Source organism: Phialemonium atrogriseum (genome assembly GCF_030411735.1).
Source record: "Phialemonium atrogriseum strain 8032-3 unplaced genomic scaffold QBC33scaffold_2, whole genome shotgun sequence".
In the NCBI taxonomy this organism is placed as follows: domain Eukaryota; kingdom Fungi; phylum Ascomycota; class Sordariomycetes; order Cephalothecales; family Cephalothecaceae; genus Phialemonium; species Phialemonium atrogriseum.
The window spans coordinates 1,558,062-1,583,252 of NW_026848139.1; the positions used below are offsets into that span (position 1 = coordinate 1,558,062).

Consider the following 25,191-nt stretch of genomic DNA (forward strand, 5'->3'; position numbering starts at 1 on the left):
GGTTAAGTGCTCCGCGGTGTACAGTGAGATTGACTCTCCAATTGAGGTGCTGCTGTTCTTGTGTATGCGACAGACAAGATCGAGCGTCCCGTTCACGCGGTTTGATGCACCATGTAAATCTGTGCATGGTATGCGGATCTCAGCTGGGGACGGAGAGTATTACGTCATGGCGGGCTGCTACTGGCTTCCATTTTCCCTTATCTAGCAAGGCCTGATCTTAAGCGATCGACGCCATGCCTTGGCAACCAAATCGCCCACTTTGCTATTGACCGCCCGATCTCTCATGCACGCCGAACTCATTATATACAGCGTAATATCTTCGCCGAGGTTATATAATAGCCACCTCTGACCATTGCCAGTTTCATATCCTCCAGCTTCAACTCCAAATCCCAAAACCTTCCGAAAAGTGCAATCTCGTGAAGACAAATTCTCACGCCAAAGCAAACAATCATGGCTCACCCCAAATCAGGAGTGGATCTCCCTTCGAGACAGGGCACTCAGGCCAGCACGTTCAGCGACGATGCCGTGCCAGAGACAGACCCTAGCAGCGTAAGCTTCCGGGTTCCTCCAAACTTACACAGTTCGGCTCTAACAGTCTTCCCCAGGCCGCTGGTCGACTTGCAGAAAGACTGCAGGCATGGAAACATGCTGTTGGCTACCTAGAGGAGTATATGGAGGCGGTGGAGAAGAGCCACAAGGCCCAGGCTAAAGAGTATGAGAAAGTCTTGAAGGTACGCAACCCGACCCTGACACGGCCCGGACAGGACCCATACTTACCCTCTCTTCCTACCCTTATACAGACCATTTCAAAGCCCCTTAAGGAGGGGCAACACTTTGACCAGAGCCTTGGTGGCATCGCCGGCTTCTTCGAGAACATGAGGGCCAATACCGAGTCGCTCGTCAACACCAACATAGAAACCGAGAAGAGCATCAAGGGCTCCGTCCTGCCCGTCCTAGAACGTCTGCACAAGGAGATCAAGAGCAAGGTCAAAGAGTTGGCGCATGGTGCGCAGAAGGGAGCCAAGGAGGTGGAGAAAGCTCGCAACACGACTCAGAAGCACATCGAGTTGCTCGGCCAGCACACGGCGTCCTTCGAGTCGACAGGAGGCAAGATGTCACCACATGACGACCCCTACGTGATTCAGCGCGGAGTGATCCACAGGCTCAATAAGCAGGTGCTGGAGGAGAACAATCAGCGAAACGACTTGATTGCGGTGCAGAACAACTTCCAGGCCTTCGAAACCCATGTCATCAGCGTGCTGCAGCAGGCTATGGAAGCATTTACCCAGTTTGTCGGAGGCCAGGCCGAGAAGACTCGGGCGCTATACAGCGACATGCTCGGCGCCGTTCAGCGGATCCCGCCAGACTTTGAATGGAAGGGATTCGTCACCCGCAACGCTGACACGCTCGTTAACCCCAATGACCCCCCGCGATCAGTAGAAAGCGTCCAGTTCCCGAATATGAACCACACCTCGACCAAGGCACTGATCGAGGGCAGCCTTGAGCGGAAGAGCCGAAACAAGCTGTCCTGGGGCTTCCAGACAGGCTACTACGTGATCACGCCGTCCAAGTTCCTCCACGAATTCAAGGATAGTGACAACCTGCGCAAGGATCCCACGCCCGAGTTGAGCATCTACCTGCCCGATGCCACCATCGGCTTGCCGAACGGGGAGAAGTTCCATGTTAAGGGCAAGGACAGGTCGAAGACGATGAGCAGCAAGCTAACTGGCGCGTCCGAACTCTCCTTCAAGGCGCACTCGGCCTCCGAGGCATCCAAGTGGTTCGAGGTGATCCGCTCGGTCGCCTCGGGCCCCGTCGAGCCCAGCTCCCCGGCCGTCACGACTCCAAGCCCGGGTCTCGAAGAGGGCAAGAAGCTCGAGGTAGACACTGGGGACCACAAGGGCCAGGAGGCGGGCGTCATCACGGGCGGGGAGACGGTCAGCAGCCCGACAGCCGTGTCACCTGCGTCGGCCGCGGCCACCAGCGCCACAGCGGCAACGGCCCCCACCGCGCCAACTACGGCTGATGCCGTGGAGGCCCCTGTCGAAAAGCCCCCGGTAGCGGCGTAAACGGGAGAGTGGGTTTGCGTCTCTGCACACCGACTGACAGGTCATACGAGGCTGTCGGCATACGACGAGGCGCGCTGGTGGTGGTGAGCGGTTGGTACACGTGTGCGGAGGTTATGCAAGCGATGCAACGAGAGTCTTGATTCTGATTGCGTGCGGAGTGCGTTACAAATATATCCATGGTCATGACGCTGCTAAGTTTTCCGATCCGATATCCCATCCACGTTTTGGCAAGGATTCTATGTTTTGTTCCTTCGCTGCTCTTTGTTAGTATGCTTAGTTACCCCTCACGTCTGTTTTCGAAGGGCCTGCTTCCTAATAAGCTGGATGCTCCCGCATAGGCAGAGGTGTGGAGGTACATAATATTTTGACAGCTAATCTATATTAATACACGGTGCTATTCGACGGAATATCTTACTGGGCTACAATCTTGCGACGCCCGACCCAATTGTCCCCCTGCGGCTGAGACCCAATAAAGCTTCTGCTTACCTGCCACCTTCGCTAACTGGACCTCGTTGGAGGTGTGACAGGTTTTTGCACGGCGTTGACCGGCGACTCTTCTGGGAGGGCACTCTGGCACTGTTGCTCACCGGTCCCGGCTGCCCGCTCTCGTCCACCTCTGACAAGCCGGGTACGGCCAGCGAACTGATCAATGCTAGAAACCCCCAGCTGTACCCTCAAAGAGCTCGGAGACAGGAGAGACGCAGCCACTGCAACATCCTTCACAGCGAGGGTGGGCCCCACGCTTACACGTGGGGTTGGGTAGCCCAGCGCAACGACTCGCCTCGCCAGAACTTGTAGGCAAATGCGATCGCATCTATATGTACCTACCAAGCCTGCCGGGCGGGAGGGGACCCTCCCGAGAGGTTCCTCTTGTCGCTACCATGGCGGGGGTGGCTCCATGGATGCGTGTGGTCAATTTTAGTCATGTTAATTCACCGAAACAGGGCGCCCTCCATTGGCTACGAAGGAATGGTGACGCAGCACTTTAACCACTAATCTAGAACTGGGGCTTGGAGGAGGCGGCGATGGTGCGAGAGGTGGAGGAGCTGAGGATCCCAGCCTTGTGAACTTAACACCAACCTCCCATTACAAGGCGTGCTTCCCATTGGGAATTGTTAAGTCCCAGGTTTAGAACACATATTTGGACCGCATACCCTATGTCCTACGTAAGGAGGCCTGGAATCTGAGGGGACAGTTGATACGTCTGTTTTCATTGTAGGACAACAGGCCCTCTCGCCCGCCCCCTTCCAAAGAAGCCGACGTGTATCTCGGATTGATCTCGACTCTTGCCTCACCGATCTCCTGGACAGTTTTGTCGAGCCTCCTCAATGGTTGCCCTGCCATTTCCAACATGTAATCACTAAGTCTTCACAGCTGCTCACAGCTTCTGCCTCCGCAACGGCAGGCGTCCGACACATATATGTCTTGCGTACCTGTATCCAAGGTTGCCTTTCCTCCTCGCCTCTTTCATCTGTACCAGCCCTCCAATGTCAGCATCACCGTGCCAGCCCTGCCATCGGAGACTGCCTCGGCCCCAACATCCCGCCTACCCAGTCAAGGAGGGAAGGAAGCCAAGCATCAGCTAGCAAACAGCCCGAAATCCGCCGACAGATACCCTCTTTCAACCGGCTAGAACATGACTAAGAAATGGGATGAGCACATGGCCATCATCATGAGGCTCTACAAGGAGCAAAACATTCCTCTCCACGAAGTCCAGACAATCATGGAGCAGAAGCACAACTTCAAGGCCTCGTGGGTGACCACCCCCTCGTTTTACAAACTCGCGCAAGTTGAATTACCTCCTGACTCCCATCTCAGCACACGGGCGTACCGCTCTCGCTTCGAAAAATGGGGCATACACAAGTACAACTGTCGGCGGAAGGGCTCCTCGGACGGACAAGTCCATGCCCTCCCGGCGGCCCCGCTTGAAGGGGGGGAAAGCACCGCCGCTGTGACGCCGCCGGTAAGCCCGGGAAACTCTGACCAGCCGGGCACGCGTTCCGGCCCCTCGAACGGCCCCTTCTGCGGCCTGGAGTCGCAGATATATCCAATATCGCCCGTCAGTGTTGATGACGATGTTGGCAGGTGAGCCACCAAGTCCACTTTGAGCTCGTCACCAAAATAAAACAAGAAAAGCCCTTCCCCCCTTTTTTTCCCTCCCCGTTACGAGTGAGTCTGACTTTGCCTTCTCTCCAAAAAGGGGTATGCCAGTTGAGCAGAGCAGAGCCACCAGCCCGGCCGGAACCCTGACGACCATGTCGCAGTGCTACCAGGGCGGCGACCAGACGGCCGATTTCAGTCAGCAGGTGCAGCTGCAAGGGTACTACAGCCCCTTTGAGCAGTTCCAGCCGCATTCTTCGGACCCGTACCACCAGCAGCAGCAGCAGCAGCAGGTCATCCCGCTGCAGGACAACCCTTACTACTCTACCTCCTTGGCTAACCTAGTCCGTCCCGGCTGCGGGTTGTGGGAGTCAAACCCCCCGCCTCTGCTCCTGACTTCCAATTCTGGGAGAGTCAAGGCCCCCTAGGGCTGGTTGTGAGTTCCTTGAGTCAGTCTACGTTCCTGTGTTTTGGATGAGACTTGGTGTCCCGTGGGCAGGAATAACGTTGAGCCCCTCCTCTCCTGCCCTGATCCCCCTCTCACCCTTACCCCTGACATCTTTGAAGGGTATGGGTCCATATGCGTAAATCGGGGGCGCCAAGGGATGGTTTAAACCAGCTGGGTTCATCTTTCATGAAGTAGGAGAAAAGTGCATCGCACGAATTCGTTGTGGAATCTTGGATTTTGAGTTTGAAACAGGGGTCTCTCTTCCAAGCTGCTCTTTCAGGTCAGCCAGCCCTTCCTTCACACGTCATAGAGCTTGCCTCTCTCCATGGGCAATAGTAGCAACGAAATTAAGTCTTCCCCTGGCATAGTTGTCTCGTGGCTTGCTGCGTGATTTCTTATCATACAAAAACATAGACAACAGAACAGCGGCCCGGCTGCCCACGCCTAGGAAAAATTTAACGCGTGTCCAGCTTCCAGCCCCTGCCGGGTTTTTTAGTCCTTAAACGTCCTGGGTGCTATACTTTGTAGAAGCAGAACGCCACGTAGAAGCTCGCAGCCTCCATCTCCTCAGGGGTGACTAGAAGCGGACCGCCGCCCCTCTCTCTGACCCCCATGCGCTCACTCAGGGGCCCCAATTCCGGATCGTCCTTCTCCGTCTCCCAAACGCTTGAGAAGGACTTGTGGTACTGCAGCTCCAGGTTGTAGTCCTCGGCCAGGGCTCTGAAGGCTTCCCAAGGCACCACGTACTCGGGCACCTCCTCGACTGCCTCGTGGAGGAAGAAGTTGTACTTCCACCCAAACGGCGGCCGGAAGATGCCGTCATCGGGAGTCTTCCCCGGGAACCTGACTCGGTAGATATCGTTGCCCCACTCTGCTGTCGCCTCGGCCTTCCCCTCTTCGACCTCGCCGTCCTCGACCGGTTCCTCCTTGTCCCCCCGGGCCTCGCGGCTCTTCCGCTGCTCCTCGGCCCGCTTGTTGAACTCCTCGACCTTGCTGCTGATGACGTCCGAGTTCGGGATGCAGCCGATGAAGCGGCCACCCTTCTTGAGCGCGCACGCCACGTTCTTGAGCATCTGCCTCGCCTTCTCCTCGCTCTCGAACGCGTAGTGCATGCAGAACATCATGCTGACGACGTCGAAGCCGCGGCTGCTGCTCAGAGTCGACGAGGCGAAGCCGACCTGCCGCACGATCTCCACGTCCCCGACCGAGCCGGCGTAGCAGTCCTTGACGTGGAATTGGGCCTCGAACAGCGGCGGGGCCGGCCGCCTGTTGTACCCGCCCCTGCCACCACGCCCGCCGCCCCTACCGCGGCTGTACATCTGCCGGTACCGCTCCCTCGCCTGCTCGATGGACACCTCGGCCGTGTCCAGGCCGACGTACAGCTGGACGGGCTGGGTGCTCTGCTGCCACTTGCCCAGGTCGCCGCCCTTGCCGCAGCCAATGTCGAGCACGCACAGCTGGCCGTCCGGGCTGATGACGCCGCGCTCCATGGCGCCGGGCACGTGGTCCTCGGCGGGCGCGAACTTCTGGATGACGCAGCTCTTGACCCAGTTGTTGAAGCTCCTCAGGCCGCGGATGCGGCTGTCCGTCTTGCGCCAGTCGCGGCCGCGCTCGGGGACCGCGTTGTAGTGCGCCCGCACCACGTCGTTGATCGCCGCCCGCCCCGCGTCCGGCGTCGTCCCCGAGGACGAGGCGACGCGTGCCTCCTGCTCCGCCGCCCGCTCTCGCTCCAGCGCCCGCTGACGGATCTGCTCGCGCTCCGCCTCGCTGATGCGCGCCCGCTGCCCCGGCCGCTTCAGCTTGCGCGGCGCGCCGGCGCCGTCTGACCCGGCGCTGGCGCCCGGGGAGGGGGAGCGTGCGCGCTTCTTGGCTGGCTGGAGCTTCTTCGCATCGAAGGGCTGTGGGAGGTCGTCATTGGCGTTGTCGTATTCGTTGTTGGGCCGGCCGGGTCGTGGGTTCGTGGAGGAGGACGGTGTGGTTTTTTTTGTAGGTGAGGCCGAACGTTTTCTTTGGGCGGGCTCGAGCTTGCGGGCGTCGAAGGTTCGAGGTTGATCATCAGCCTCACCTTCCGTCACGCGGTTGCCCGGCATTGTCGTACAATGTGAGGGAGGCAGATGGAGAGTCGAGGAACAAAGGTATGATGACAACCAAGCAAAATTAAAACTAGACTATTGCAATGACTAGGGCTTTGATGTGTGTGTAGGCAGGTTGGTTGTATACAGTGACCTGATTTGCTTCTGGTGTTGGATGTTTGGAGTTTTTACCAAGACGCTCCTAGCCTTCCAGGTTAACGGCATGTTGCCTAGCACTTGTCCATGCTTGCTTATTCAGCTCCCCACGGGCCACCATAACTCTAATTCTACCCCTGTCCCAATGCGATGATACTACACTTGGGGGTCTCTGCGAGAAACGTCCTGTTATGAAACTCCCTCTTGGAGATGGGAGTCTCGAGGAAGTTGACGAGGAAGTTGACGAGGAAGTTGACGAGGAAGTTGACGAGGAAGTTGACGAGGAAGTTGACGAGGAAGTTGACGAGGAAGTTGACGCTTGCCCCGGTTTGAGCCACAACGTTAGCGACAGCATCCAGGTCGATGGGAACGACCTTATCGGAGAGCTGCTGTAGAGTTTTGGCAGCGCTGATAGTTAATGCTGCACGTTCAGACAGCGTGAGGACCGACAAGGAGAAGTTGGTGTAGATACCTGGCTTACAGACGGCCTAGGACTTGGAGTAGTTTACTGCTGAGGAAGGGCAGGCTTAAATCTGCTTGGAAGGGACGGAGAGCTTCCATATTTGGTACTATCCCTTGTTTTAAGCGTGCGAACGAAGCTTCGCGACACGCGACTAGTCTGTGGTTGGCAAAGAGGCGCACCCACGTTGTCCATTTGGGCCGCGTCCATCCCGTCAGCGTTCGTCGCCTTGAAGTTCATTGTAGCGGCTGGCTGCACGATCACCTGATGGTGATAGTCGAAGATGTAGCTTTGCAGCGGAAGTCACAGCAATAATACAGAGGTGGATATCTCCCGTGGTCCATGTTCCCATGCGAAGCTTCGCGGGCTCCGCATATTGTGGCGCCTGGGACGGATGCTGACAGGAGCCATAGAACCGATCTGGTCAGGCAGTTGACTATAGCTTCGCACTGCCTCGGCCGCAGCATTGGTGGCATCCAGGCGGCGGCCCACTCCACAGTATTGTAGAACCAGCGTGTATGGCGGGGTTTCTCGCGAAGCTTCGCAGCGAAGTTTCGCAAGTAACACAGTCATGGAGTCGGTAAAGAGGATTCGGGGAAAGGGACCAAGATATGTAGGCCTCGTCGTCTCGTTTGCCTCGTTCTCGGGCTGCCTCGTCTTGTGGTATTGTTTTGCAACTGCCTACTCCTTCACGAAACTGGTGTTACTCGAAGGATTTGTTCGAACAAAGCTTGCCTTCGATTACCAGCTAGATGGAGATGGGCGGTCGCGTGCAGGACCCCAGCGGCAAGGATCCCGCGGTTGTGTTGCCGCCAGGCATTTGGTTACCCCCCACCTGCACGCAACGGCAGGACGATGACAATTTCAGCCTCGCACAAGCGTCTGTTACTCTCGAACTCGACTCTTCTGCAGGGTCTGAGCTCCGCGTAACAGACACCCATTGTGGGAGTTCCCAGACAGGGAGGAGCACGAAGAGATACCCTTGCCACTTTGAGACATACCATCGTAATGGTCTGCACAGTTACTGCGGAGTCCCCGGACAGCAGAACCACCACGGGGGGTTCGACACTGTTGCTCGGGTGAAGTAAGTGACAAGCAAGGATTGCGACTGGGATGGGATGGGCTGGCGTTTGCTGTGCTAACATGTTATTCAGGTCTCATCTCCTGGATAGACACAATCCCGAGGTGCAGTGCGATAATTGCGGGCAGTCTCACCCGGACTTGAGGAAGCATGGGAAGGGCAAGTGCCAGCAGCGCAGCTACTGCCTCATGACTAAGGAGCAGGCGGAAGCCATTCGGAAATTCAGAGTCAGGGAGTCGGCGTCGGACGTCCCATGGTATGAGGTCCTGAAGATTCTCATTCCCAAGATGAAGCATGTGTCGACCGATAAGCTTCGTGCTATGTTCCCGGCCGGTATTGTTCCCAACATCAACGTGACCCATTAGGGACTTGTCACTGACACCCTCGACAGACTATATTCCACCGAAGATGCGCACCAACTTCTTCGATATGGAGGCAGATTGGACCCCAGTTTCGAGAACAGCACCCCCGGATTTCCAAACCTTCGGGCCAATACCTCCATCAATTTCTGGGCTTGGGGCTCAGGGTTTGACCTCCCTTCGTGGGACAAACCTGAGCCCCCTAACCTTCGGGCCTGCCCCTCCACTGATATCTGGGCTTCAGACTCAGGATTGGGTCTCCGGTTTGGGCACAACGCACTGGGGTTCCTTGTCAGTTGAGCCAAGCCCTTCACCCGCCGCTGGGCTTGGAAACCGGGTAGACGCAAACAATGGTCTAAGCAACGTGGGCGCTTGGGCCGACCGTATGCCTACGATGATCATCGACAGCACCCGCCCCTTCGGCCCGGAAGTTGCCGTCGCCGGCAGCCATACAGGCCTGACATATCCAGCGCACGGTACGGATGATGCTTTTCAACGCCAAGCCGAGCATCAGCAGCTGTGCCACACGGGTTGCCCTCATGGATACATCGGTTTTGCGAAGGAACACTTACGCAACATGGCGAGGGCTATAGAAAAAGGAGAACTTGCCTTGGATAGGTACAGGCTTGCCGACCTCTTGTCAACTGCCCATCATATGCTGAGCATTGCCGAGGGACAAGCTTCACCTTAGCAGAAATCAAATCCGCAGGATATCAGCGCCCTCGCAGCTTTCTCATCTGCGGTCATGGAGGAAAGAGGGATGCTAAACAGGTATTTGACTTCAACTTGTGGTGTTGGCAGCTGTAGGATGCTTATATATAGGTAGGCCCTCAAATCAGATTAGACATGCTTGTGAAAAGGGGTTGACCTTACTTTACCTCGTCTCTCTGAGATTGAGATTGCTCTGGTCCCAAATGCTGACACGGGTGGCGCGTTACGTTTCTAAGCTCATTATTTGGAGTACGATACAGCCGAACTCGAATGAAACAAAAGGAAAATCAAGGGAACATATACGAGGGTGAGGGCGTAGTGTATAGTTGACTAGTTGGCTTAAGTAAGGTAGGTATAGTACATAATGGAAGGCTAGGCTCAGGTAAGAGTGGGTCCCTCGCTAGGTTGCTAGGCCCCTGCCAGCTGACGCGAGCTTCTTTTGACGCCTTGCAGCCAAACTGTGCTTGGACCAGCTTGGAGCAACCACATCGAAATCGAGCTCTGCTCTCCATCTGCATCTGGAGCAAAACAACGAGGACCTATTAACTGCAGCTCTTGCCATCGAAGAATTCCTCAATCTCATTTTCGATATAGAAAACGATAACCGTCTTCACTCCCCATCCGACCTCGCCTCCGCTTCGCCCAGCCTCATAATCCTCCATCACCTCAACCATGGGCGCAGATCCCCAATACGCGAAATGGCCGCTTCTGCCTCTCTCGCAGCACGTCTTCACCCTGACTAACTCGTACGCCTCCCGCGCATCGCAGCAGATTGCAGTCAAGGGCCTCCAGGATGCCATCGCCGAGCACAAGATGGCACCTTTCTACCGGTACCTCGCCCATCCGGTGGAAGGCATCCTGAACGCCGTCGGCGAGGGCGGCTCCACCGCCCCGGGCATCCCCCCCAGCAGGAAGTCGAGCGTAGCCGGTATGATTGCAACCAAGAGCCAGACGGCGAGTGTGAGCCTGCCGTGGGACGAGAGCCTGTACCAGCAGCTCAAAGAGGACAATGACCGCGAACTGGAAGCGTGCCAGAAGGAAGAGGACGAGGCTGTTGAACAGGCTGGCGATACCGAGGTCATGGCGGCGAGGGGCAAGAGGGCCGAGTTTTGGGCGAGGGCGGGCGACAAGGTGCGTGGACTGTGTTTTCCTCAATACTAGAGAGAGTGCTGACATCGACCTCGATCAACAGGAGAAAGCAATTGCCGCCTACGAGGACGTTTTCGAGAAGACTGGTATCCTTGGAACCAAGATCGATCTTGTGCTTGCCATCATCCGGGTGAGCCTCTTCTACGGCGATAAGGTCCTCGTGAAGAAGCATGTTGAGCGGGCCAAGACGCTTGTCGACAGCGGGGGTGACTGGGACCGCCGCAACAGGCTGAAGGCCTACGAGGGACTTCACCTCCTCACAGTCCGGAGCTACAACCTGGCAGCTCCCCTCCTTCTCGACAGCCTGTCGACCTTCACCTCCTACGAGCTCTGCACCTACAGCAACCTAGTTGTCTACTCGGTCCTCGCCGGTTCCGTCTCTCTCAAGCGCCTCGACTTCAAGAGCAAGGTGGTCGATGCTCCCGAAATCAAGGCCATCCTTGGCGACGGCGACGACAAGCTCCTCGCTCTCAGCGGTGCCATCTCCGCGGGGCCTGGTGTGGATGCCGACATGCAGGACGCTAGCACGGCCTCCGCCGCCGCCCGGAAGACGGTCGTCAACCTGACCACGCTGGGCAGCAGCACGGATCAGCCCGAGGCGGAGATGGCGGTCGACTTCAGCCCGCTCGCCCAGCTGGTGAGCAGCCTGTACAACGGCAGGTACAAGTCCTTCTTCCAGGCCCTCGCGCAGGTCGAGGAGCAGTTCCTCACCCAGGACCGGTACCTGCAGGAGCACAAGAACTGGTTCATCCGCGAGATGCGCCTTCGTGCGTACCAGCAACTCCTGCAGAGCTACCGCGTTGTGGGCTTGGAGAGCATGGCGAACGATTTTGGCGTCACCGTCGACTTCCTGGACCAGTAAGTTTCCCCAGCGTTGCCCGGACCCCGATAGAACACCGCGCGTGTGGCTGACGTATCCCCCCCAACAATAGTGACCTTGCAAGATTCATCGCCGCCGGCCGCATCCCCTGCACCATCGACCGTGTCACCGGCAAGGGTGTCATCGAGACCAACCGGCCGGATGACAAGAACAAGCAATACCAGGACGTCGTGCGCCAGGGTGACCAGCTGATTACAAAGCTCCAGAAGTATGGCCAGGCCGTCAGGTTGAGAGGGAGCGAGAGGGCATAATTGCATCTCTTGGGAGCGGGTTTTTCTAGATCCTTTGCCTCGAGATTGCTCTAGAGGGTAGAGTGATGTACTCAGGCTACTCAAGCGGGAAAGTTACTTTCCATAATGGCTGGGATCATTGATAAAGGGGGTCAGCCACTGCCAGTCAAACAGCATGATTCTAATACGTGTATGATACCTAGAATAGAAAGGGAAAATTGCACCCTGGGGTTTAAGCTTGTCTCGAGATCAAAGTCTTGGGTCGAGTGGGAACGTCATCTTTTCTCCCTTTATATAAAATCTAGTTTGAAACTATCATCCCCAACTATACGGATGCCTTGCCGGCTTTCTAAGTTGAAATTCTGGGCTGAAAATCCCGTTGACCATTACCGCCGAATTTTAGTTTCCAAGTAAATTCCGGCAGGCCTTACATGTGGCAGAAAATGGTCAACCAAAATGGCGGGAACCAGTGACCAGCCACCCATCATCTATACTTGTCCATGAACTCCTTGTGGAACCCGACGATCCTGTCCACCCACTCCGTGCCCGGGGGCAAGAAGGTAGTCCTGAAGTGCAGGGCGTTCTCCTTCTGGCCGAACCCGCTACCGGGCACCAGGCACACGCCCGTGGCCTCGAGCAGCCTCAGGCAGTAGAACTCGTCCGCCTTGCGGCCCTCCTTGGCGGCGGCCTCGGCGGCCTTGGCGGGGACGTGGATCGTGGGGAACAGGTACATGCTGCCCTGTGGCTCGCCGCACTCAACGCCCTCCATCTGCGCAAAGGCCCTGTGGAGGGCCGTGGCGCGCCCCTTCAGGCCGTTGTAGATGCCGTCGTACTCCCTGGCGTACAGCTCGTGGCTGGGGTCGCCCTCGCGGGGCGGGTTGACCATGAGCTCGACCAGGCACTGGCCGATGACGGGGGCGCAGAGGGTGATGCTGACGAACTTGTAGATCTCGGCCTGGACCTGCGGGTCGAAGTTGACCAGCTCAAAGTAGCCGCCGCGGTGGCCGCACTCGCCGACCATGCCCTTGGAGACGGAGTGCAGGCTCGCCAGCTCGACGCCGTCGAACGCGCCCGGCTGCTCCTGCTGCAGCTGGCGGAGCACGCGCTTGAACGAGTGGAACTCGCCGACGAACACGTTGGTCTGGTACACCTCGTCGGCCATGACAACCAGGTTCTCGGCGCGCGCGAAGTCGAGCACCGCCCGGATGTCCTCCTCGGAGAGCGACGCCCCCGTGGGGTTGCCGGGGTTGATGATGACGATGGCGCGGACATCGACGCCCTCGGACTTTGCCTTCTCGTAGGCCTCCTTGATGGCGGTCAGGTCTGTCCCCCAGTTCTTGGACTCGTCGAGGAAGTAGGGGACGCAAGTCGCATTCAGGACAGCCAACGATGCCGTGTAGAGGGGATACTGGGGAATGGGGACCAGGATGCCTGATTTCTCGTCGGCGCAGATGATGTGGAGGAGGGTGTTAACACCTGCCGAAGCACCCCCTGACATATATATGTCGGCTTGGTTGGCGGGAAACCCATCTCGCCCTGTGCGGTGTCAGTGTCTGCCGCTTGGCGTGTGGGGGCAGGAATTGGGAAACAGTCATGGCGCGAAAACATGGAACTCACTTTCCAGAAAGTCGGCAACAGCCTGCCTGATCGCCGGAACGCCGTTGCTGGCACTGTAAGCCCCGACTGAGCCAACCTTGCTCAACAGCCATTTTGCTCTCGCAAGCACATCGGATTTATAACCAAGTTGGTTAAGCAACACGTCTTCGTGCTCCAGAAGCTTCGGGTTCTCCAGAAGACTCAGCACCTGCCGAAAGAATGTGATCGGCTTCTGGTCCAGTTCTTGTGGGTTTCCGATATTTGCTGAGACGACCTGCTTGAAGGGCAGGTCGGTGTCTCCCCTAGCGAGCTTGGCGCGGTACTCCTCTGACTTGACAGCAAGCTCACCACGCACTGCGTATTTAGCCGCCTTGACATGAGGGTTTATGTTCTCATAATTGAGCCGGCTTCTCGGAGTCGACGCCATTGTGCGAATGTTACGTGACCAGGTGTTGAACCGGTTGTGGGGGAAATGGAGCCGGCAATGTGCGGAGAGAGGGGCACTTAAAGATAATGGCGGGGTAAGGGGTTCTGGAGTTGGTGAAATAACGTTCTCGTTAGAAAAAGCAGACCGATAGGTAGTTAGTGCAGAGAAAAGGAACTGCAACTGAGTCCCGTCTTGAGGTATGGCCTCTCTAGAGGTGCAGGGTAAGTGGTTCCCTTATATCTCTCCGAAAGAGACAAAAGGCGCGGGACAAGAAGTGAGGACCTTATTTATGGACTGGTTGCCGTGTGACTCGATGGCAGTCAATCGAAGCAACAAAATCAGTCATTTCACTTTTGATCATCAGATAGCGGCCCTAGCCAGCGGCCCATTTGCCAACGGGTTTCTAGCAATGGGACCACCTAGAGCTCGTTCTCGGCCGAAACCGGGGAGTCAGGGCGCGGGACGAATAGCGTCGAATAGCAACAAGTTGTGAACGCTTGAAGTATTCTGAGCTTGCCCGCAAAGTGGAGTCAGAGATGGGAAGTGAAGAGGAAGGAAACCCGAGCTTTACCTCTGAGCCTCGCATAACCAAGAGATCTGCAACTCCTTGTCGAGTCATTTGTCACAGTACTCCCGCCCAACGTCCCGACTCCCCTCACCCAGTTAGCGTACGTAGCTCGAGGTTTAGTGAATGGCAGAGCGCCACTGAAGGCAAGCGTTGGGAATTTTGAAGGCATCCGGGCTTCGGTGCGCAGGCGGGAATGTTAGCAGGAATCTATCACTTCAGGACACATTTTTGCAGTTTCTCAAATTTAGGGACTTTGTCCAAGTTCATAGACGGGGTGCGGTGAAGAGCATCCGGCAGTTCCCGACTAGGGGACCTATGGACCCACATACCTACGCCCGGGCAGGCATCTCACACCTACCCACGGCCCTGGCAAGGATTCTCGCGGAACGGAATATTGCAGTCTCCGACTTCACCTTCAAGCGCATTAGCGAATAGCAAAAGCCCAGAGATTCATGATCCCAATATCTACAGAAAACCGCCGTCACTAGGCCGCGGCGGAATTCCTTCAAGATGGCAAAGAAAGGTACCGTAACTAGAGATCTCCGACGTCGCCGTCCCGTCATTGCGCTAACTTTATTGCTCTCTCCAGCGAAATCCCGGATCATCAGCGTGCGTCTGATCTCCATGGCCATGACGGGCTACTTCTACCAATTCTCCCGGCCGCGGACGTCTCTGCCCATGAGCATGCTGAAATACGACCCAATCGGTGCGAACATGCTTGGCAACTTCCCTTACTTTTGAAAACTGGCTGCTAATACGTCGCTGGTGCCCCGATAGTGCGGAGAAAGGTCCTCTTCCTCGAGCAAAAACGGAAAGGCAAGGCATAATAGTCGTCACCGACGGGCCAGCCACGCTACGATTATTGTAATCAACTGCTCTATTTCTGGGAACGGCGCTTGGTGGGAGGTGCGGCTTAGGAGTCGGGCTGACAAGGTTGGCCAAGCACAAAGAAGCCCATCTCCGTGTATATCACAAAAGACGAGCATGACAGGAGTTTCGAAACAAGGGGATCGGTTGCTGCAACATCCTTCACGATCAGGGCGGCATGTACATCTCCAGAGCTCCAATACCCTTAGAACGGAATGGGAAAATATATTACTTCTACCTAGCTAAGAGCAAGCACGGCGGTTTTTCTAAGACGCCAGAACGGCGTCGAGTCTCCACTTCCTACGTGAGACATATAGGAAGACAGTCAAAGAGATTGAGAAAATCGTCTACGACTCGTTCAACATCGAAAGCTTTAGCAAACTGCAGCAAGTGGTTCGAAAAATAGGTTGCGGGAAATCGCCCTGGCGGAAATGGCAGGTATCCTTGCCCATCCTGTGCCCCGAAAGGATAGTTGGATCCTGTGTGGCGGCCGTCAAGGTTTCAAACTAGACCACTAACTACCTCCTCCCAGACTGTTGGGGTCCGCTGATGGCAATGACGGAGCGATGCCGCTAGAACCGTCGGTGATGAGGCTAGACGGTGTATCCGTACCAGGTCCAGATGCGACTTGAGATGAGCTGGCGTTCGTTTGGAAACTCGAGTTTGAGGTTGACTTGTTTCCACCTCTTGCTCGTTGCCCACTAGCACCTTTTCCTCTCTGCTGTGGTTGTGGTGTACTAGCAGAGCCCAACCCCCCCTGATAGTTGGAGCTGTTCTGTTGTCGAGGGGTATTTCCCCGTGCTAGGGTGCTTCTGGTGACTCTTGGTGGTCCTCGCTGAGAGTTCTGACCAGGTAACGCATCCTTCACCGAAACCTCTCTGCCTGTCTCATCCGAAGGGCGGTACTCATCATCAGGAGTCAGTCCCGATTGAACATCTGGCCCTTTCAACGGCGGCAAGGTAAGGGGCTCCGCTGCCATCCCAAGATCGCCTGGTCCTCGCCTATACTTCTTGGTGGCACGTGGGCCGCCAGTGGAAACTTTTCGTTTAGGCGCCCGGAGTAGCCTAGGAGTCGATGTCGGCCTTGGGCCTTCAGGCTGACTCGACTTTCGGTCCTCCCGAGGGACATTACCAGCAACAGGTCGGTTATATGGACCACGGAGGAACGATCCGATGTCAGGGATAACGCCTCCAGCCGACCCTTTTTCCTGGCTCGAATCCTGGATTATGTCCCCGTCTGATTCCTGACGGGTCTTGATAATCGACTTCAGTTGGGTGACTTCCCTTCGCCGTGCCTTCTCTTGCTCGACAGATAGCGATACCGGCATGACCTGCGCAATGTTCGGGCTCTGGACCACGACGCGTCTCTCCGGTTCTTGACTGATCAAGCCCTCTTCTCCGGGACGTGACATCGGCTGATCACTCGGTGCATTGGAACTCGGCATGTCCTCTTCTCGAGCTGCGATAGATCCGCTTGCTTCTGACACAGAACCTTTAGCATTTTGGTTCCTGTCCATCTCACTCCCGATGCTTAAACTGATTGGAAGATGATTCTCTGCGTCCTGTTCCTGTGCCAAGCGCTCGTTCGACGGTGCACTTGTGTTCGGAGACCCGCTACCTGTATGAGGTCGCACTGGGGGCCCGTTTGGCTGTGGAACTCTGTCTGCCAATGCATTCTCTAGGAAGTCGTGAAGCTTGCGCCCAACGTCTGCAGTCCCGATACAGTGACTGAAAAGCTTCTCAAGGTCGTGGGTGATAGCACCGTTGATGCCTCTGGCTTGTGTCCACCGACCGAGATTACCCAACAGGCCCTTCCCCATCTCGTCGACTGCGAGCTCAGCAGCCTTCTGCTGTGGATTCACCGCTTCTGCTCTCGTCTGTGCCTCTTCGGTGAGCTGGTTGATGCGACTTTCTGCAGCGGCCAAGGACTCTTGAAGTGAAATCATCCTGGCGGAGTCATGGCACAAACGCTGATCTGTGGTAGCGAGCTTTGCCATTGTATCTTGCAGTTGAACTTGGAGGTTCAAACGCTGTTTCTCCGCCAGGCGGAGGGAGTTTCGAGTCTCTTGATGCATTCCTTCCATCTCGAGTCTCAGCCGGTGGCGAGCATTCTCGACGGCTTGGCCCGTGGCAGCTCGGCCGGCCAACTGCTGGTCATGCATCAGCTGGGAGAGCTTGCTAATGTCGTCGTTGAACTTTTTCGCTTCAGCCATGCCTTCCTTATCTTTGTCTCGCAACTTGCTCTGTAGGTCTGCGATGAGGGCACCTTTCACCGCAAGTTCACACTTGATATTGCTGTTCTCATCCTCCAAGGACTTCAGCCGAAGCATCTCTTCGGAGTCAACTGGGGGCGCAGTCTCAAGTTCAGTGACCCTGGCAGTGAGCTGGCGTATGCGGTCTTCCTGTACCCTGCTACCCTCGTTCGCTTCTTCCAGTTGCGCTTCTAGGGCCTGGAATTCCACTTCGCGTTCTTCCATCACCCTTGTCACGAGGGCATTCTCACCCCGTTTCTCCGATAGTTGCTGGGTCAATGCATCCTCACGAGTTTCGAGCTTCTGCCACATCTCGTCCACGTGGCTTTTCAGGTCGGTTGAAAGCCTTTCAACCGACTCCCTTCCATTAGCCTGGGAGTTGATTATGGCCTCCAATCCTGCGACCACTCTATAACTAGTCAGTCTATGATATGCCTCAGAATCAGGTCCTTTCGGAAACTTACTTCGAGATACCCTCCTGCTGATGATTGGAAAGCTTTGACAAGGCGTCAGAATGAGGTATAATCAGCTTGCTCAGAGATTCGAGGTGTTCGATAACGGCGTCCAGCCTGTCGAGTTAGCTCGGTAAGGACGAGGCGACATCCTTAGAAACTTACTTGGTCCGACTTGAGTCGTGGGCTACTTTGACTCCTTGGGCGTGGAGCGTGTGATGCTCGTCCATCTTGTCTAGAATGCTCTCTGTCTTCACTTGCAGCAACTGGAATGACTTGTGTGCTTCGCGTTGCTCGTCGAGCTGTTTCAGCAACCTTTCAGACCTTTCCCTTTCCCGCTGGATCTGAGACTCTCGGTCTCCTATCTCCTGAGACAAGGCTTGTATTCTGTCGGTCACTTGAAAACATGTCAGTCTCGCTGAGGTATGAACGGGGGGAGGGCTTACTATGACGAGTTTCTGCCTTGCTCTGGGCCACGACCAGCCGCACTTTCTCAAGCATATGCTCACGCAAAGATTCTGCCTTCTGTCTGGCAAGATCATTCGAGGACCTTTGAAGTTGCTCTTCTGCTCTCATCTGGTCAATAGTATCTTTGCAAAGTTTCTTGGAGCGGCTGTATAGCTGCTGATGCTCTCCAACAGCTGCGTTGAGACGGTCTTTGTACAGACGACACTTCTCGTCCAGTTTTTGGAGCCGTTCAGAGCCCTCTCGCAGCTTGGTCTCCGTCCTTGCCACACGGTCCATCAGGTCTTGCTTATCCTGCTCCAGACCTGCGATAACAAGCGCTTGAGCATTAAGCTGCTTGACATGGAGATTGATCTGTCGGGCTTGACCTTCATTCTTCCGTTTAAGCTTGTCAAGCCTGTATAGGAACTCAGTCTCCAGCTCGTCCTCCGCTTTGGTGACGTCTTGAACATAGCTGTTCCAAGAATGCGCAAAGTGACTCCCAAATTGCTTGACCATTTCCAATTTGGATTTTCCGTGGCGAGTTGGCATGGACCTAAGTTTTGAGGTGTTTGATACAGGAGAACTTCTAGACTGTGATCTCGAGAGCTCCCTACCCTGTGATGATTGTCTCGATGGATCGCTTTGGGAAGAGTCACGTCCAGTGACTGAAGTGTTGCCCCTGGAAACTGTGAACTGCAGATCGCTGATGCATGTTGGGTCATCACTGCCGACTCTCTTCTGACTCCTCTGCTCAAGCACGTGAGGGGACTCCTCCAGTTGTCTCTCACGACTGCCAGGGGTTTCAGTGTCACGGTAATCAGCACCACCCTGAGTCTCTCCAGGATCAAGGCCTAATGGTTGTCGAGCTGGATAAACGGGGGCGGAGTTATCTTGAGGACTTCGAGTTAGTCCCTTGCTTGGGCAATGGTTGGGTGTTGGAGGCTGCGTGTCCGGGCCGGCGGATTTTGAAAGTGGCGCCGTCATGTCGGGAAAAGGCCGCCTCTGAAGAACTGATTTCGTTGCGACATGCTGTGCTCCGAGATGAGCATCTTGGTCTTCATGGTGAGTGCCTTGGTAATAAGTTTCGTGCTGACTTGGCCGGGCTGATAAGGGAGGAGAAGCAACGGGAGTGACCTGGTCAACATGATCGAGAGTCGACCCCTGTCTCGGATCCCCGGGCTGGACTCCAGCGTGGAAAGACGCCTGGTGATTTCCCACGCCAGCATCAAGCTGCGAAATTCGCTTGGATGTTGGAGGCTCATCGTATCGAGTAGTGACTATGTTGCGGCGAGTGAATTGACCGGGGGCAAGAGGAATAGGGGCGCCAAATTGGAATCCGGATGCGAGCTCTAGTGTGTCGAACGCATCGCTGTGGCCTAAAGACGCACCATCTTTGTGCTGATGAGAACGGGCAAATGACTCCACTCGTGTGTGGATTTCAGAGCCGCTCATGTCTTCCGACTCCTGGCTGACTCTGGGGCCAATGGGCATAAATTCCAAGTGTGAGGCCTTTTGGGTGTCGTCCTTGATTCCATCAACCCAAGGGGCCTGGGCGTCTTCCACGGTATCCAAGCCACGGGCTCGGACTACAATGGGAGGAGATGGCGACATGACTGGCAACGTGGTAAGGTGAGCGCCAGCTGGTGTCGGTGCTTCGCCGTGAAGCCGTTGGCAAAGAAAATGGATTGAGACTGGTGGAGTTGTCTGTTCTAGATAGGTATATGAGGTTGAGTGTAACCAACCGAGAGTGAAAATCGAATCGTACGGTTTGAGCCAGGGCTGCGAACGGCAGTGGACGAGATAGATTCAGCTCCAAGTTGGAATGAAATATTTTCCTACCTACCTAGGTAAGGTAGGTTGGCATCTGGGAAGGTATTTGTAGGTTGTATCGTGCAGCCCAGGTTGTGGCACCCGTGGGGAAGAGGTGAGTAGGTAAGATAAAATGAATTCTATCTAGGTACCTATTAAGGTGGGAGGGTAGAGAATCGTAAAAAGAGAAGGGGCGAGGGACGTGGATATTCATGTTGAGATGGCTACTTCGCTTGCATTGCTCCTTCCTGCCTCGACTCGCTGCCTCTTCAATCTCTCTGGGTTTTGAGCGACATCGACCAGGCAAGCTACCTACCACTTAGGTAGATACCTACCTAAGTACCTACCTATTACATTTCTGAAGCTGTATTGGCATCTATCTCGACAGACTGGTCATGATTCAGGAGCGCCCGTTTATCTATGAGGATGCTTGACCATGAGGGCAACCAACCATGCCTAGACAACAACAGAGACCAACACAAAAGCAGACGATCTCCTCGAAGCAATGGATGACAAGCGCCGGAGTCGTGCGAGGTGTCAAATCCCCAAGCGATCAAACCATACTAGACTGTAATCCATTTCCGGCAGAGTTTCTGTAAGTGCTTTGGCATTGCTCTGCCTTGAGCTTGAGAGGCTGTATGTCAAGGAATGTCGCTCGCCAGCCTCCAAACAAACTTCTCCTACTCCTATTATCATCTGTCTATGTCTATTTTCTGGATCTGGAACCTGATTTGCCCGCTGTCCCACTGCCACTTGGCTCTGGGCGGGCATGCTGTTTCCCCTAAGAAACGACGTGTAAGAGACCCATGTATGCGCGAGATACAGCAGGCTGGAGCAATGGGGCAAAGGACGGCTGAGCAAACGAGCAGAAGGCTCATGGTAGTGCTGGCAGTATCTTTTCATGGTCTGTCTGCCTTGCCCCTGAGCAAAAATAGCAGGCCCGAATCAAGTTCGGTTTCAGCCCAAGCAAATGAAAGCCATACTATGCTGGATAGACGACTCCATACTGGGCATCCTGTCTAATTCAATTGAAAATCCAGAAATAGGGCAAAGGCAGCGAAGCAAGTGCATTTTGACGAATGCCCAGCTCTAATACATGGCACGCTGCAACCGTGCCCAAAATATGCTCGCGAAGGAGAGCCACAAATAGAAAAAATACGCTTGGCCGCAACCCGGTTCCCCTTGCAGTGAGAGAGCACGTCTAAAATTGGCGACCAACAAGAAAAATGAAGAGCAATGTAAATGCCCGTCACAGTCACAGGATTCTCTTGCGAATATTGGCAAGATCGCGGTCAAAAAGGGCGATCCACAGACATCACAGCACAGGCAGAAGAAGGTGGTCGAGATATGTCAACCCCGCATGAGTGGTCTCTTGTCGATGTCAAGATGCCGCCGCCGTCACATCACACCAAAATGGTGAGAGGGCGGAGAGAAAAAGGGACGCAAGATCGCTCTGCATGAAAGTTAGCGTGCGCGGCAATCAACCCCTGGCACCCAAGAGTTTTGCCCGTGGCTTTTGTGCCGTTGCACCCCTGGCCATCAGTTTCTATTGGCTGGCTGCACGAGCCATCCAAGAACCTGTCGAGGCAAATGAACCAGTTGGGCTGTGAGCTGTGAAAGTGACACAGAGTCGGCGCTTCGACAGAAATGGTGTCGCCAATGGCAGCGGCCGCAGAAGTGATACTTGCCTGCTTATGGGGTATTTTGTGTTTAGTCTCACACTTCTTCGTGATGCACGCCGTCACAATTTTGGTGCATTGTCAGGGGTCCAGGGTGCTTGACGATTGACCAGGCGCCTTTCTATTGCGAGTCTTCGCCATGGGAGCTTCCGCCATCCCCATGGACTGGTGAGCTAAACTTATCTATATACCCAGAAGGCGCCTCCCGGCCGCGTTGTCAAAACCTGCCCCTCCCAATTCCAACCTCTCCATTGATATATACCCCCTGATCCCGCCGTTATCGACTGGTTCGCGACTTTGTGGCTCGATCATCAACTCATACATACATACACAGGGCGCATTCCAAATCTGGAGCTCGTTCCTGCAGGCGCAGAGCACAGCAGCAACCATCATGGCGACGAGCACTTCGGCCTTCCCACTTGCGACCGAGTCATCGTACCCGGGTGAACAGGACCCCCTGACCGGCAGTGATGCTGGTGCCTCTGGACATAGCACTGGAGGCTTTGCCATTTCTCGTGGTGCCATGGTTGCAATCATTGTCGTCGTCTGTGTTGTCGGCGTGATCGGAAGTAAGCCGCTCGAGAGGTCCCTTGCCGTGACAAAGCTAATGCATCTGGAAGTCTGCTCGTCGATTCTCTTCTTCGTCGCAAAGAAGAGAGAATGGAAGGTCCGGGAGAGGATTCGCAAGTCAGCCAGGAAGGTCGTCACCGCGTTGACCCCTCGACGGTCAGAGTTTCCCAGGTCGGTCAAGGAATCTAGCGGCCGGGGTCGAGGAGGCCGTGAAAGGCTTGACGACGTGCCACCAACACCTCGGATCAAACCCGACGACCTTGAAAAAGGCCTCGGCATGACCGACAAGAAGCGGATCAACTTCAGTCGAAAGTGATCCTGCTATTTATTGGCCAGGATGGCAGCAAACGACACTTGGGAAACATCGGTACGCCTTGATGGTGTGGCAGGCAGCTCCACGAGTTGAATCGAAGACCGCTCGCGTGGAGAGATGGACCGAACATGATGAAATGACGTGTGCAGCCGCAAGGAAAGGTTATCATCACTGTTATGACGTGTGTATTATATACGGTATGCAACTTCGCTGGGCGTCTCAGCATAAGCGTTCTATAGTCGTCGGAAAGTGTTATTACTCGCGCTTCGTCTTGGGTCCGACCGGTTCTTTGTGGGAGCAGGAGGCTGAGGTTGTCCAGGTCTGGCTTTCTTTCTCGACTCCGGGACAAATGTTACTTGTCTTTCACCACCCACATCGCCACCCTGCCGTGTCTTCCCAATCCGACCTGATTTCTGAGCCCTCGAACCTAGTGCTGTATCCTTCATCCGGGAATTGCCCCTCTGATTTGAGGTTGAGACCCGCATGACCATTTCCGGTTGTCGTACTTGCGGGCTCTCTGAATCTTCGTCATCGTTGCTCTCGTCGCTCGAGTCGCCCACATTGCCAGATGCCACAGCACTTCGGCCACCTGACGTCTCCTGTCCGTCACCGACATTGGTGCTAGGATTGAGGGCTCGGAACTCGAAACTCCTCTCGTCCACGGCAAATTCATCGTCCTCGAACAGCTTGGCGAAACGTGAGTCGCCGAGAACGCCAGCTTCAGTATCCACCTGCTCCCTCTTCTCTTGCCTCTTGAGAATCTTGTCTGCCAGCTTCTGGTTGACTTTGACTTTCTTGTTGCCTCTAATCCGACTAGCCCGTTCCTTGTCTACCTTCTCCTTGATTCTCTTGACGCGTTCCTCCTCCCAGACGTATGGGTTTGCAATCAACCGTGCCTGCTCGTACAGTTTCTGGGCTACAAAGTAGCCGTGCATGTACGGCCGTAGGAGGTTTGTCTTGCCAATGAGGTGTGCCAAGCTGAGGGACTTGAGCTCTGCCATAGTCAGGAACTTGTAGTCGTCGTATGTCTCGGTGTGGACCTCCTCGGCCATCTCCTCGACCATATTGTCGAGGAACGAGCACCACCGTGGAGCCGGGCCAAGCTGTGGGATGAAAAAGCTATGCATTTGCTGCCCTTCGTTGGCTGTGAGTAGCATTCCAGAACCCTTGACGTGAGCCACATGGTGAAGGTCCACCACTGGCTCGACGGACGTCCACGGGTCGCCGGTCTCTTCATCCCATATCTTTATAACTTTCTTGTCGCTCGAGAGTATCTTTCGCTCGTTGGACGCCGTCTGTAGGTGGATGATATTCTGAATGGGGAAGCCGTATCCCTGGTCTTTGTTCAGCAACGGGACCGGTCTGCGGAGGTCGAAAAGTTGAACCAGGCCAGTGCTCGTTCCAGTGGCCAAAGACAAGCCTGTTGGGCTGAAATCAAGAGCAGTGATTTCTCCATCGTGGCCACTAAGGATCGCCACTCGCGATTTCGACCGCGGATCCCAGAATTCAACCGTCGATATCGATGTCCCAAAGGCGAGCAGCCCATGAGTATTTTCGGCAATCGCCGCGACATTGACGCAACCCACCCCGATGCTACCCTGCAATCCGTTTCCGGGGTCATCGCCCCCAACGTCGACCTGATATGACTTCATGAATCTTCCAAGTTCAAGATTCAGGCGGAACACCTCTCCACTGTGGTTCTCCGTATCCACACCCGCAGAGGGAATGAGGGCTTCGGTGGAGAAACGATCGTAAACCAAATCACGGCCATATCTCGGCAGCCTCGTCTCGAAATGGCATCCGCTCGGCGTGTGAAATTCAAGCTTCCTGTCTGTTTGCAAGTGCAAACTCTTTTCATAGCCAGACCCTACTAGGACGAAAGTTTCGTTGAGAGAGGTGGTGTGACGGGCAAAGGAAAGTGACAGCTGAGAAAGGTCATGGACGTGGATCTGCTCAGACACACCAAACTGATCAGTAAGAGAACTCAAAAAACAACATTGGCTAATCATACCTGAGGCTTGTAGGTGCCTGTGGACATGACCCAGTTGCCATCATCGCTGACTCTGACACATTGGCTCGCCTCCTCGAACTACACCATCGAAAATGTAAGCGGGTGCTGACTGAAGAGGAAACATGGGGTGGGACGGTGGTAGGCTACAAGACAGGGAGTCCTGCGCCTGTGGTAGCCCAGTCTCTCGTACCTCGAAATCCTGTAGAAGCTCAACTCGGTTTGCATATTCTGGGTCGTTCTTGAGAGACCTCTTCCGACGTCTACTAAGCCAGTCCGGTAATGGTCTTGCAGTAGAAGCGCCAGAGATCGTATAAACGGGCACAGAGCCCGGATTTGTCAACTTCATTCTGGCGGCGAACTCCCCTATTGCAGGAGCACAATCAACGGTTTGATACAGTCGAAGAGAATATCAATCGCATTCTTGGGCGACTTCCTGAAATTTTTGGATGACTAAGGATCAGGGTCTGTTATCGATAAGGAGATCGG

General features: G+C 55.2%; 12 protein-coding genes across 12 annotated transcripts; 7 read left to right on the forward strand and 5 right to left on the reverse strand.

Annotated features, from left to right (window-relative positions):
- The first annotated feature begins 289 nt into the window (after nucleotides 1–289).
- On the forward strand, nucleotides 290–2,157 carry QBC33DRAFT_167889 (uncharacterized protein). The gene is made up of 3 exons (XM_060422294.1): nucleotides 290–549; nucleotides 606–731; nucleotides 801–2,157. The coding sequence occupies exons 1-3, from the start codon at nucleotides 451–453 to the stop codon at nucleotides 2,067–2,069; spliced, it is 1,494 nt and encodes a 497-aa protein (XP_060288011.1). The 5' UTR covers nucleotides 290–450; the 3' UTR covers nucleotides 2,070–2,157.
- A 1,407-nt stretch (nucleotides 2,158–3,564) lies between these two features.
- QBC33DRAFT_168313 (Clr5 domain-containing protein) lies at nucleotides 3,565–4,454 on the forward strand. Its single transcript, XM_060422296.1, has 2 exons — nucleotides 3,565–4,128; nucleotides 4,270–4,454. Exons 1-2 carry the CDS (start codon nucleotides 3,706–3,708, stop codon nucleotides 4,282–4,284), a joined length of 438 nt encoding a protein of 145 aa, XP_060288012.1. The 5' UTR covers nucleotides 3,565–3,705; the 3' UTR covers nucleotides 4,285–4,454.
- Nucleotides 4,455–4,965: 511 nt separating this feature from the next.
- QBC33DRAFT_592405 (putative mrna cap methyltransferase) lies at nucleotides 4,966–6,799 on the reverse strand. The gene has a single exon (XM_060431682.1). It carries the CDS (start codon nucleotides 6,705–6,707, stop codon nucleotides 5,133–5,135), a length of 1,575 nt encoding a protein of 524 aa, XP_060288013.1. The 5' UTR covers nucleotides 6,708–6,799; the 3' UTR covers nucleotides 4,966–5,132.
- Nucleotides 6,800–6,976: 177 nt separating this feature from the next.
- QBC33DRAFT_511293 (uncharacterized protein) lies at nucleotides 6,977–7,545 on the reverse strand (the record flags this gene model as incomplete). Its single annotated transcript, XM_060425830.1, has 2 exons — nucleotides 6,977–7,333; nucleotides 7,492–7,545. 2 exons carry the CDS (start codon nucleotides 7,543–7,545, stop codon nucleotides 6,977–6,979), a joined length of 411 nt encoding a protein of 136 aa, XP_060288014.1.
- Nucleotides 7,546–8,057: 512 nt separating this feature from the next.
- On the forward strand, nucleotides 8,058–8,751 carry QBC33DRAFT_554966 (uncharacterized protein; the record flags this gene model as incomplete). Its single annotated transcript, XM_060429576.1, has 2 exons — nucleotides 8,058–8,389; nucleotides 8,460–8,751. The coding sequence occupies 2 exons, from the start codon at nucleotides 8,058–8,060 to the stop codon at nucleotides 8,749–8,751; spliced, it is 624 nt and encodes a 207-aa protein (XP_060288015.1).
- On the forward strand, nucleotides 8,595–9,558 carry QBC33DRAFT_168403 (uncharacterized protein). Its single transcript, XM_060422297.1, has one exon. It carries the CDS (start codon nucleotides 8,795–8,797, stop codon nucleotides 9,434–9,436), a length of 642 nt encoding a protein of 213 aa, XP_060288016.1. The 5' UTR covers nucleotides 8,595–8,794; the 3' UTR covers nucleotides 9,437–9,558.
- A 364-nt stretch (nucleotides 9,559–9,922) lies between these two features.
- Nucleotides 9,923–12,075, forward strand: QBC33DRAFT_524882 (putative 26s proteasome regulatory subunit rpn7 protein). Its single transcript, XM_060426754.1, has 3 exons — nucleotides 9,923–10,587; nucleotides 10,649–11,463; nucleotides 11,538–12,075. Exons 1-3 carry the CDS (start codon nucleotides 10,129–10,131, stop codon nucleotides 11,734–11,736), a joined length of 1,473 nt encoding a protein of 490 aa, XP_060288017.1. The 5' UTR covers nucleotides 9,923–10,128; the 3' UTR covers nucleotides 11,737–12,075.
- Nucleotides 12,076–12,199: 124 nt separating this feature from the next.
- Nucleotides 12,200–13,738, reverse strand: QBC33DRAFT_444610 (pyridoxal phosphate-dependent transferase; the record flags this gene model as incomplete). The annotated part of the gene is made up of 2 exons (XM_060424281.1): nucleotides 12,200–13,251; nucleotides 13,333–13,738. 2 exons carry the CDS (start codon nucleotides 13,736–13,738, stop codon nucleotides 12,200–12,202), a joined length of 1,458 nt encoding a protein of 485 aa, XP_060288018.1.
- Nucleotides 13,739–14,696: 958 nt separating this feature from the next.
- On the forward strand, nucleotides 14,697–15,419 carry QBC33DRAFT_524887 (uncharacterized protein). The gene is made up of 3 exons (XM_060426755.1): nucleotides 14,697–14,829; nucleotides 14,896–15,012; nucleotides 15,084–15,419. The coding sequence occupies exons 1-3, from the start codon at nucleotides 14,817–14,819 to the stop codon at nucleotides 15,131–15,133; spliced, it is 180 nt and encodes a 59-aa protein (XP_060288019.1). The 5' UTR covers nucleotides 14,697–14,816; the 3' UTR covers nucleotides 15,134–15,419.
- Nucleotides 15,420–16,118: 699 nt separating this feature from the next.
- Nucleotides 16,119–18,839, reverse strand: QBC33DRAFT_554970 (uncharacterized protein; the record flags this gene model as incomplete). Its single annotated transcript, XM_060429577.1, has 5 exons — nucleotides 16,119–16,237; nucleotides 16,305–17,833; nucleotides 17,889–17,993; nucleotides 18,042–18,273; nucleotides 18,323–18,839. 5 exons carry the CDS (start codon nucleotides 18,837–18,839, stop codon nucleotides 16,119–16,121), a joined length of 2,502 nt encoding a protein of 833 aa, XP_060288020.1.
- Nucleotides 18,840–21,717: 2,878 nt separating this feature from the next.
- Nucleotides 21,718–23,055, forward strand: QBC33DRAFT_565954 (uncharacterized protein). The gene is made up of 2 exons (XM_060430438.1): nucleotides 21,718–22,380; nucleotides 22,432–23,055. The coding sequence occupies exons 1-2, from the start codon at nucleotides 22,203–22,205 to the stop codon at nucleotides 22,695–22,697; spliced, it is 444 nt and encodes a 147-aa protein (XP_060288021.1). The 5' UTR covers nucleotides 21,718–22,202; the 3' UTR covers nucleotides 22,698–23,055.
- On the reverse strand, nucleotides 22,928–25,115 carry QBC33DRAFT_484933 (small ribosomal subunit bio proteinsis; the record flags this gene model as incomplete). The annotated part of the gene is made up of 3 exons (XM_060425400.1): nucleotides 24,896–25,115; nucleotides 24,706–24,783; nucleotides 22,928–24,646 (listed from the first exon to the last, which is right to left on the reverse strand). The coding sequence occupies exons 1-3, from the start codon at nucleotides 25,049–25,051 to the stop codon at nucleotides 22,928–22,930; spliced, it is 1,953 nt and encodes a 650-aa protein (XP_060288022.1). The 5' UTR covers nucleotides 25,052–25,115.
- Between the last annotated feature and the right edge of the window lie 76 nt (nucleotides 25,116–25,191).